The sequence below is a fragment of the Sinohyriopsis cumingii genome, chromosome 1, assembly GCF_028554795.1.
Source record: "Sinohyriopsis cumingii isolate HCF-2022 chromosome 1, ASM2855479v2, whole genome shotgun sequence".
NCBI classification, from domain to species: Eukaryota; Metazoa; Mollusca; class Bivalvia; order Unionida; family Unionidae; genus Sinohyriopsis; species Sinohyriopsis cumingii.
In genome coordinates, this window is record NC_142961.1 from 9,886,495 (window position 1) to 9,898,784 (window position 12,290).

The following is a 12,290-nucleotide window of genomic DNA, read 5'->3' on the forward strand; positions in this document are numbered from 1 at the left end:
ATCTTACACGATAAGTGTATTTCTAAAATAAAATAATACATATTTGGAAGTATCCACTTACTGATGATGTTGTCCATTATATTCTAATACAATTTTCATATTATGTGTCAAATATACAATTTTCATATCAAATGTCAAATATATAATTTTTATATCAAATATCAAATAATAAAGTATGTCTATATGTATGCTTGTTTATAATAAAATAATTCATGCTATGAAAATCACTCTCAGTCAGTGAACCTTTCTCAAGTACATACGTATGGAGAAAAATTCTTCAATCGCATTGTGGACAAATTATGGTAAATCGATCGACTGAATTATGCAAATATAGTTGATAAGCTTTTGGCCATGCTTTCAAGTCTTATTTTGAAAGTGAATAAACTTTAGCAACTGTCCATCAGCTGAATGAGAAGCACTTATGTCACTATTAGGTGTGTGTGTGTCTGTGTGCGTGTGTGTGTGTGTGTGTGTGTGTGTGTGTGTGTGTGTGTGTGATTTTTATTTTCAGTGTAGCTTTACCAATGTTTCAGTCATATAGCGACCTCACGCATTAGAGGCGGACGCTCTAACCACTTAGACCATAGGAGCGGTCGCTATTAGGTGTAAAGATCATGCAATTGGTAACTCAGCAGAAAGTCTTCATTTTGATTGATTGTCTGATTGTTTTAAAAGATACATCAACACTTTTGAAAGATTATATTATGCTGAGGCAATCAGAATAATGGGTCTTGCCTAGGGACATATCAAGGCCGGTAAAAATCTGGCCATAATTTAAACCTGTCGTGTTCTGTTCTTGAGTCCAGCACGCTAACCACCGAGCCACTGAAATTCAGGAATAAGGTAAACAGAAGAAAACAAAATTTATAGACATTAGTAATATCTCAAAGAGTGTAGTACAAATTCTCACATATTTGAGCTAAGAAACCGTTACACGTGAGTATTTTGTAGGCATTTGTACGTACAGTCTCATAAATTAGCCACCAAACATATATCCTCGTATGAACGTACCAATACAGATATGGAGGTTGATTTATCGAACTATGGTGTGTACCAATAAATAAGATTAGCTTTTAAAACTCCCTGTGCTAAACTGAGAAAGCTACCCAAGAGGACAGGACATAAATTCTAATATTTGTATTGTTCAAATGCGTTTGAAGCTAAATGGACTGAAACCTAATAAGAAACAATTTGAAGAACGTACCGTTATGTAGTTTACACCTGAATTTGAGAAAGTCTCTATCCACGTTTTACCGTCCTGGATCTCAAGCTGCGTGTTATTACTGAAAGCATCTTTGTTTGGACTTGTCATCATAAACAGCCCCAAGTCGATCGCTTGAAATTAAAGGAATAAATAACCCTGTCATTTACATGTGCTTAGAAATATGTCCATCCAAACTTAAGTCCAAATAATTTATATAAGAAAGATCCAAAATTTAATAAATACTTTAAATACTTTATTATTTAAAAATAACAACAATTTAATCAGACAATCGCCATTTTGCTCAAATTCAATGAACCAAATGAAAAAATTGAATAAAAGTTTTGAAATATAATCTATATAACTGGATCCAATCGATCTAAACTTCGAAAATGTCGAGGGAAACGGGGCATCCTTCAGAGACTCAGTCTACTCAATTGCATCTAAAACCCTCTGTCCCACCGCAAATAAACACTGGGATTGGTTTTATTAGAACGATGCTATCATACGGAGACTTCTGGATGAGAACCACCAATTACAGAAGACCCGATTAGGTGACAGCAATATCCTAGTCTAAAAATGCGGATTTCAACACCTTCAAGAGGACCGTCCATTGCAAACTCACAGAGTTGCAAGACTTGTACCTGAGCAATAACGCAAATGCGATTCAGTCATACGCATACATGAATGACATGAAAAACTTATATGATGCTTTGAAGACAATCAACGGGACATAGTCATCACGAATATCTCCAATACTGAGTGCTGACAGCGCCACGCTGCTGATAAAGAAAAGATAAGTTCATCATTTACTCACCCCGACAAATACATACGGCAAAATCAATGCTTAATTATTAGGACATCTTTCGATGAAGTCAAGCTAAACGTGTGATCCAGTATAAACCTGGAATGAATGTCATGTGCTGTGATGTTACAATGAAATATGCTTAGTTGAAAAATTCGTACTACCCTGTTATTTGTTATGATAGACTCAATATCCTCTTTCATGACCATGTTTAGTACCTGACCAAAATTTTAAAAGTCCATAGCGATCAAAAGTTTTCCTTCGGAAGTTTTTTGATGAAATTTAAGGTTAGGAGCATTCAAGAATCAGGATTGAATATACTTTTAATTTTAATTTTAATACTATATGAGTAGTACATTTTAGAAACACAATAAATATTTGATCTAATTTGTGTAAATACGCCAACATGAACATGTAGACGTGATGAATAAACAGCGTTACGTTGTTCATTTTGTTCTTATCCTTCTCTTATTGTATGACCTGGACGAGTTCATTGCTGGTAATTTACCCTGGACGAGTTCATTGCTGGTAATTTACCCTGGATGAGTTCATTGCTGGTAATTTACTTTGCTATTTAATCAGCTATCTTTGTACATTTCAAATTTTTAATTCGTGTTGATAACACATTTTGAAAAGAAATTCTTTGTCGATTTTCTCTTCATTTGCATCAATTATGAAAGACTGAAGTCTCACCTTGGCCCACAAAATTCTCTGATTGGAACGTCATTTAACTGATCCATGAAAAGGTAATTAACGCTATTGTTAATTTGTAGCGTACCATATGTGTTATCCTTTCAGTAGTCACTAGTGTCATTATTCATGTCATTGCAACACGTTTCGTCTGAACATCGATATACAGTCAGTCTTTATTAGTCATGAATCATCGATTCTATCATCGCAGTAATTGTTGAGCTTGTTGAGGTACATCAAGGCTATGAAAATTGTAACACTGTAACTACACGCTGGTTGTTTTTAAGGTTGTTGTAGTGGCACTTGTAAAACAACCGTTTTGAATAACGTAACACTGTAACTGAGCCGCAGTTGTGTTTCAGCAAGTTGTAGCAAAGACTGGTACACTGTAACTGAGCCGCAGTTGTGTTTCAGCAAGTTGTAGCAAAGACTCGTACATCAACCGTTTTGAAAGCTGTACCACTGTAACTACGCCGCAGTTGTGTTTGAGCAAGTTGTAGTAACACTGGTACATCAACTATTTTAAAGCATGTAACACTGTAATAACACCGTAAATTCGTTTTATTTTCTTAATTGATTTTCTTGATTTTCAAACTGAGCAGTCTTAAATCGTCTTCAATAATGTTATTATGGCAAATCATTTTCCTAACATTTAAAAATATGTAATTTGTAAATGTTTTAGCTGTTGTTCCTCTTTACAAATTCGCCATCTGTAATTCATTAGTTCAAACAAATTCTTTATCAAAGTCATTTGCTTCTTATTTTCTCTAATTTATAGTAATCCTCTATATGCCGATGCAAATACGGCGATAATCAATGAACGATAATCGATAATCTATAAGCGATAATCGCCTTGTTAATTTCGTTTGTGGAGAATAAAGGGTACGATTCGTTAATATTGCATTTACTGTTATGAGGACGATAGTAGTATATGGGGCCACCCTAGCGACAATGGGAATTAGCATTACAAAACCCCTTGGGCCACTCTAGCGACAAGGGAAATTTAACATGGAGAAAAACCCTGGGTCACTCTAGCGACAAGGGGAAATGAACATGGAAATTGAACATGGGAATGTCACCTGGGGATCCGTGGGAATTAAACATTGGTAACGTCATAGGTTTATAGGGTCAAAACCTTTTATAGGGTGAAATGTATTTGTAGGGACAAAGGGTTGATAGGGACAAACATAGACATACAGAAACAAACAAATACACATTGAAACACACAGAAAAGAGGACAGAAATATTCTAAAGAAAGACTCACAGATAGAATAGAGACTCGATAAAGAAAAGTCTGTTGTATGGGTTCAAAACATTTATTCAAGTACATATATACATGGGCTCTCTGGCCTGTGCTTTGGTCTAAGCACTATCCATTAAATACGTAAACATTTGAACATAAAAGAAACATATTGACGAGTTGTTTAGTTATTGACTCTAGTAAACTAATGTTTAAAATTAACGTTCACTCCTTTCTAAAATCACTTCATATGCAACGAATTTACATTAAATGTTCGTTTATAAGAAAAAGTTAAAACAAAACAAGTAACAAACAATCAAATAAGAGAAAGTTCGTGTTTGTCTCTCTATCCGTTACACACGTTGTTTAAAATCTGGTCAGCTACCACTTGTGTCCCAGCATAGATGTTTCCGATCTCGTATTCCCTGTCAGTCGTAAATCTGCTGTTACGTCCATCGTGCTAGGTACACTTATCGGTAAGCAGATCAAGAGCAGTGATCGTCTTCTTCCCATGGAGGTACAACATATGCCATATGAATAGTCACTTTTCCATCGGTGATGTCAAATTTTTCTCTCACCGACCGCACGTCTTCAATAGCCCTCAAAAGTTTGGAAGAAGTTATTTCTGCAGGTGTGCTAAATCCGAGACATACAGGCGAGTTCAAACTGTCGTGATACATAGATAGGCTCAAACGACCTTCATCTTTGACTTGGCAATGACATTTGAGTTCCTCTAACAGTGAGTCAAGTAGATCCGTAATGAAACCTGATACTTCCTCGGCTGGAACGTCAGACGCGAAGTCTTTAAATTTCACCGTGTAGGTGTAAGTTGTCGTTCTAAATTTTCTCGAGGTCGCTGTCTGGGTCATTTGGATGCTAAAATACTCCTTTAGGTCTATTGAATCCTTTCCCTTCTTGAACGCACTTTGCTGTGACGGTATGGTGGTGAAAGAGGTCAATGATGTTTGTTCCTTCTCGTTTTTCTTCTGCGTAGAGTTATTCATCTTTCTCGTCGCTTGTCCTCGCAATGAAGTGTCGTTCTTGGAAGTCGTCCCTTTTTATACTGGGTGATATCAGCATGTCCATAAGGTAAAGTTTTGTGGTCTGGAAGTTTCACTGGTTGCACGTAGTTTGTCATGGCATTAGTACATAACAACTAAGATGTGGTATTGCATTGGTGATGTGATCGTGAGGCATAGAATCACACCAGAGTTTCTCGTTGGACTTGAGTCTTACGCTCTATACTTGCTGTTTGAAAGGATTCATTTTTGTCGATTGGTCTTGGTAGTGACAATGAACTATTGGTCTTGGACGTTGTCCCTTTTTATATGCCGACAAATATCGATGTGACCGTACGGCAACGTAAAGTGATTGGGAAGTCTCACTCGCTTCTGGTACACGATTTGATAGATTTTTTCCAGGGGTCGACTGACGATGTGGTGAGTGGGTAAACGTACAATCTTGTTCGGTTGGTGAGTGGTCACTTTAAAGTTTCCATCCTCTCCCGATTGCAAGGCTTCTTTCAATACCCCAAAGTTGACCACTCGACTGGTACGATAATTCAGAGTCAGTCCTTTCACTTTGCACTCTGTGTGCACTTCTCCTTGTTTGTCCCGGTATTCGTAGCCGTAATTTTTAGGACCGCCACTCGCGAAACTTAGAATCTTGTCGTCGGGGTGTTCGTCTGTCCAGGCTCCTAAACGGTTTTCTTCGATGTTAGGGTGTTGCTGACCCGGTCGATCGATGTAGATGCAACTGTCCGTGTCAAAGTACAGGACGCGTTCCCCTAACAGTTCTAAAGCTTCGTACAATTTTAAGCGAGCATGAGCTGTCACGTAAGCTGCAATGATGACATTTCCAAAAGGGTCGTCTTGTACAAAGTCCAGATCTTCTTCGTAATTGACCAAGATCAAATTCTCTCGAACGACGTCCACGTGTTTCATGTATTTGGTTTTGTCGTGAATCATCTGGAAGTAGCGGGAAGGTTCTGTCAAATATTCCGTCTTGGGTAAACACGGTCGTTGTGCCATTTTACCCCACAAGCAATTTAACATCACTTTGGCAAACGATCGCCTGCCTTCGTTTTTCTCGATGTGGTCTAAAGAGATGCCTTCTTGTTCATAGTATTTCTCTTTGAATTGTATTTGGTCTTCGGGAGTGTGACACCAGGAAGGATAGCCGCTGGCTTCTTGTTTCAGTTTCAGAAAGGCATCCACGTAGTCAGCGAAAATGCCTTTCTGACTGGGATCACCCTTGTGGTATTGTTGTGTCTTGGGAAAGTGGCAAATTTCGTACACTTCTAACAGTTGGTATCCCATGTCCAGAGCTTTGAACAATTCTACGCTGACCCAGGTTCCCGTCAAGGCACGTTCTTCCTGGGTGTGCTGACAAGGTTGGTCTTGGTTGCACGTTTCGGCACAAGTACGGCACAATGGAAACATCAGTTTGCCTTGACAATGGTGAGGTAAGACGGGATGGTATAGGTTCGTGGGAGGCAAAACTTTACACTTGATCAAGCCTTCGTATTGTCGAATGTTTTTCATGTCGATGTGTTCCGTTAACAATTGCGGGTGCCCTACAGGAAAGCGACAATATTTGCACACGTAGGGATACAGCGAACACACGTCCAAGTATTTGATTTCTTCTCCTTTCTCTTCGTCGGCTTGGTACAGCAAACAGGTGGCATTGGTCCTTCCTCCGTACAAACTATCCCTCGGGTTCAGCGGGTCCATGAACTGGTAACTTTCCACGAGGCGTTTAAACTCGGGATCGGTTTTCATACGGTGATCGTACTCGTGTTCCCACATTTCCACCACTTGGTATCCTTCCTGTTCCAACTTTAGGCGCCGCTGACAAGTGTCCTGGTACAAGTCTTCCATGGTTCGTTGTAAAAACTGATTTTTAGTGCTACGATCAGGGTAACAGACGGGACATCCGTGAAATAAGCAACCGTTGAACTCGTACACGATCTTGGGGTTTTCTAAGTCCCAGCCATCGACCGAATACGTTCCGATGGTCTTTTCACCCCCTCCGTTGCGGGCATGCTGAATCCATTTGTTTTCCTTGTCGCACAAGTAATGTAACCAACGTAGGGCTTTGACCGAGTATTGACGTTTGACAAAGTTGGTCGTTTGAGGGCTGATGACAGCCACGGTGTTTTCAGGCATGAATCGTTGTCGATACACTAAGGAACACGCTTTGGCAATGGTGCAAGCTTCTTTCAAAGGATCGACCCCTCCGTGTTGCATGAACAGTTCTCGAAATTTTCCACAGCAACGCCGTAAAATGTCCACGTCGGAACGACAATACTTTAGCATTTCTTCCTGAAAGTCGAAAGGGTCCGAGGCGTGAGCCTGGTACCAAGCGTAGAAAGCTTCTCGTTGTTCGGTACGCATGTTGTCGGGGTCGTAATAGTGAGCCTCAGGTAAATGGGGTAGAACGGCGTGTTGATTGGCTTCCGTATTGAAAAAGTGTGGAAAGTACCCTTTAGCCATTTCTGTCATTCCAAACGTTTTAGGCATTCGACTCAAAGGCATGGCCAAATAGCTCATCGAATCTTTAAACTGTACTTGTCCCACTTGCATGAAAATGATTTTGGCTCCGTTCAAAGTCACTTTAGGACGTTCGGTGCCATGTTCCGTATAGTATCTGAGAAGAAACTGTCCATCGTATCCGGAGAAATTGTGAGCCATCACCGTGGCATGACGATGACAATCTCCGTAACGTTCGATGTCCTCTTGGCTCCACGTCTCGTCGATGGGGTTTAAGACCCATCGAGCGAAATCGGCTAGCGTGTTCGGTCCCCGAAAGATTTTTTCACGTCCTCCAGGAATCTTGCTGCAGTGAGGGCAATGACTGAAGATAGGTTCTTGAATGCACTTCTCGCACGCTCGATGAGCCACGCAGAAATTAGGAATGTGAATGCCGGTCTCTTGCATGCATTCGAAATCGAAAAAGATGAAATTGCTTTTCTTCTTGTGACCATCCTCTTTCTCTGGTTGGGTTTGGTATTTCTGCACGTAGCATTGGTGTTTCAAGTCCACGATGTGATGACAAATGTGACATTTTTTTTTTCCTGAACATACGTGTGCCTTGGTACTATTGGTACGTATGCCTTGTCCACACGTAGGGCACAATCTCAGGAGTTGACAAGCACATTTCTGCTGTGAACCTTGCGTCTTCAGATGTTGATGGTAACAGGCAGGGCTGACAAACGTGCGCAGACAAGCAGGACAATGCAATGGTTTTTGCCCTTCGCTCAGACAGGGTGGAGAGGCCAAACATCCTCGGCATTTCGATCCACAATGTTTGTGTTGCTCTCGATTATTATAACCACGGTCACATTTCTCACAGTAATATCTGTATCCCAGGAATCCGGGGATGGCGGTAATGGTATCGAAATGTTCATCGTGATAATAGACATGAATGTATTTTCCGTCCTTAAAGTCTTGGCCTCGAAACAACAGAGGTCCGCGCACTTCTTGAGGGTGCACTTTCAAGGTGTATCGTGGAGCTAGGGCATCTTGCAATTTTTTGCATCTCAGGAATGCCACAGGGTGTGTCTTTGGACAGTCCGGCTTGTTGTAACAGGAGTTCTGCTTCATTTCGTTGTTTGGCTCGATCGGATCGTTGAATAGTTTTCCAGGTTCTTTTCCATTCTACCGTGTCGTTCTTGTTGGCATAGGTTCGTCCCACCACGATGGCACGGGCTAAACACATCTGGTCTTGAGGGTTGTTAATTCGGACGAGACTTGTTTTGGTGTTGCGAAGGTCGTCCACCAATAAGACCTTTTTGCGTCCAGTCCCTTGAGGAGGAGAGACGTGGGCCATTTTCAGTGTGGCTTTACCATCGGTGATGTCAAACTGATCATTAGATTGTTGTACGTGTTGAATCTTGTCCATGACTTTGGAAGGGGTTAGTTCTGCGGGTCTGCTAAACTCGATCCAAACAGGGGATTTCAAGCTGTCGTGATCTATGGATAGTGTCAAGAAATCGTCTTCTTTGGGTTGACATTGTCGCTTTAGTGTGGTGAGCAAAGAATCCCACATCTCGGTGATAAACCCTTCTGCTTTCTCCAATGGTACGTCGGACTTGAAATCTTTAAACTTCACCGTGTAGGTGTAAGTTGTGGTTCTAAATTTTCTAGAGGGTCGCTTTTCCGTCTCTCGAATGTGATAGTACTTTTCAGGGTTAACTGGTGGACTTTGGTTTGGAGTGGGCTCTCTATGTCTGGTCGCAGACGTGGAAGGTGTTGGTTCAGGTTTGCTCATGTCTTCGTTTTGAGCGAACACTTCTTTTCGTGTGTGAGGCGATACGTCACTTCGCTGCCTCTTACGTTCTTCTTCTCTCTCACTGAAATCGTGCGATCGTTTCATCTCGATTGCTGATTCAGAAATGATTTAACCAAGTTCATTCTCTCCATATATACCCTCTCTACCTCTTGTTGTCACAATGACTTGGTATATTTCACAAGGGCAAGTGAAAGCCAAGCATATAGGAGCGCAACGACAGCGGTGCGTCTTAAACACCTCATGCATCTTGATGACCCTTCGATTCAAACCCTACCACGAAAGAAAAAAGTTGCAAGAAAAAAACCCAGACAGTTGGTGTCTTCAAGAGAGCTAGAGACGCCGGCACTGTGTCGCTGGGACACGTACGTACTCCAGAAAACTACGCCACTCGACAACGTTGTCTCCTTCTCTCAGTCACTTCTACTTTGTCGCTGAATACATTCTACCAACCCTGTTTTAACACACGTTTCTTCATCTGATATTTTTAAAAAATATACTAAACGCATTTTTAAAAGAACTACCCTTTTTCGACAGCAGTGACGGCGTCTCCTCCTGCTGTTACCACTGTTGCTGCACAAAGATGATCTTTCCTTAAGATCAAAATATGAGACAGAGCAAGTAAGTTGTGAAGTTGAGCGGAGGTGTCTAAACAACAACTGTCAAGCCCCTATGTTCCATTTCTGTTTGTGATAATAACTTGTGATGCTTCACATTTTCTAAAGTGGAAATCTTTACAAACCGTACAAAAGTTATATGACTTTGGCTTTTGACAGTTGTACAGACTCTTCACTTTATAAGTGTCACGAGAAAATAGTGTATCCAAGTTTTACCATTTTCCAAAACACCCACACACTTGCAACGTGACCAGAATCTGTACTTCTTTATTTGTGGATATCCAACAGACCCGTCCCAGCATATATAGCTGGTTAAGAACTGTAGGAATATCACCTCATTTTTTTTCAGAAATATCAAAGCTTTTATGTGTATCTTCCCTGTTCCACCCTTTATTAGTGCTTAGGTATATTCCCTAAAAAACACAAACAATTTGGAACAAAATTAAATTTTGAATTAAGGTTTCTCTCTGTTTATACATTTTTTTTTTCAAGTTGTTGGTACATGGCATATGACATCCAAATAGTTTCTCAAACTGAGAGGCATTTCTACACGTCATTGCCTTTGTTAAATTCGGTTTTGTTGGTTAGTCATCGTTAATCTTTAATTCTATTTTTATGATGTATTTCTTTTTTGCTAGAAGATTTAATTTATTTATGTTGTTTAGTCTGTTGCTGCAAAAAAGAAAATTCATGTATCTATAGCAAAGTGTTTAAGTTTGTTCAGTTTTTTATTTCAAGCTCTACAAAAGGTACCAAGTTTGTCTTGCAAAGGGATTGAAACTTTAAGTTACGCGGACGTGAAGGAAAACATACCTTTGTTACTACAATTTGCTGTCTTTGTGTTCGTTCTAATCATGCTTGCCTTATATCTTTTTGTTTTAGGATCATATTTCTTCTGATGTAAATACATACATCAATGGATAGACAGCTTGGGTTATCATCCTTGAGGTTCACTGTACTTTTAGTTTCTTTACTTCATACAAACCCCAAAATCACTAGCTTGAAGGGGAAAAAATAACAAAAAACTGACACCTGGTACTGTAACACATCTGTCTCTGTTGATGTGAGTGTGCTTGACAAAATGTTTGAGTAAGATTAAAAATGTTTGTCAGTTTCAAAACTCGAACCAGTACTGTGGCCGTTTAATATTTTCATGTGGCAAGAAGAAATGGTACAATACGCAACAAAGGGATTGTACATTTACGCTCCAATCTGTCTGCACTGCAATGGTAACAACGCTCTTGCGTTGACATTATTTTGCCACACTACCTAAGAAAAAACAATTCATCACTCATCATAAACGATTTCATTGGCTGTACATATTTTCTTACCGCTTTCGCTTCGAATTGACTTCAGTACCTTTTCGCACAGTGACAAGATCGGACGTGTTTTTTGCTTTTTTTTTATTCTGCGGCTGGTCGCTACACTACTTGCTCTGAATTTACAACCAAACATTGTGTTACGCATTGTAAGTGACTTCATTGGGCCAACCGATATTTTACACTTCTATCTCTATTCATGTGTGTGTGCTTGTCAAAGTGTTTGAGTAAGATTAAAAATGTTTGTCAGTTTCAAAACGCGAACCAGTACTGTGGCCGTTTAGTATTTGATCTGGCAAGAAGAAATGGTACAATACGCAACAAAGGGTTTGTACGTTTACACTCTCCAATCTGTCTGCACTGCAATGGTAACAACGCTCTTGCGTTGACATTATTTTGCCACACTACCTAAGAAAAAAACAATGCACCACTCATCATAAACGATTTCATTGGCTATACTTATTTTCTTACCGCTTTCGCTTCGAATTGACTTCAGTACCGTTTCGCACAGTGACAAGATCGGACGTGTTTTTTTTTTTTTTGTTTTTTTTTTTTATTCTGCGTCTGGTCGCTACTCTACTTGCCCTGAATTTACAACCAAACAATGTGTTGCACATTTTAAGTGACTTCATTGGTCAGTCGATATTTTCCACCGCCTTAGCTTCAAATTGGTTTCACTTGTTATTCGCACCGCGAGATGATCAGACGCGTTTTTCTGTACCTGACCATTAGTCACTTCACAAACAATAAAACCAACACACAAATGATCACGCCATGGGCGACTCATGGAAATTATGTTAGTCATGTTACGAAATATATCACGACTTGTTTGGATGTACTTTTCTGTGGTCACTCTTTAATCACATGCGTCTTCAGTTCACTCTTGTGATATTTTTTAAAGGGTGTATTTTTTCTATGGATGTGATTGTTATGTGCTATATGTTCTTTTATGTTTTCAGTGATTTTACTTTATATCTGTATTTTAATTTAGATGTATAGACTATGTAGTCTGAAATAAAGAATTCTTATCTTATCTTATGTAAGTGGAATGAGTGTTTCTTTGAAACTTTCGTAAGGAAAATATACCGTAAAAAAACAAACGTACGTGTCGTGATATTTTTAAAGTAGG

At 39.7% G+C, this 12,290-nt stretch overlaps 1 protein-coding gene across 1 annotated transcript in view; it reads right to left on the reverse strand.

Annotated features, from left to right (window-relative positions):
* LOC149806401 (uncharacterized) overlaps window positions 1-12,290 on the reverse strand; it is a 92,390-nt gene that overhangs the window by 18,677 nt on the left and 61,423 nt on the right. Inside the window, exon 6 of the mRNA XM_089952819.1 lies at window positions 1,205-1,335. Coding sequence (XP_089808945.1) covers window positions 1,205-1,335 — 131 coding nt within the window. The remainder of the gene's footprint in view (window positions 1-1,204; window positions 1,336-12,290) is intronic.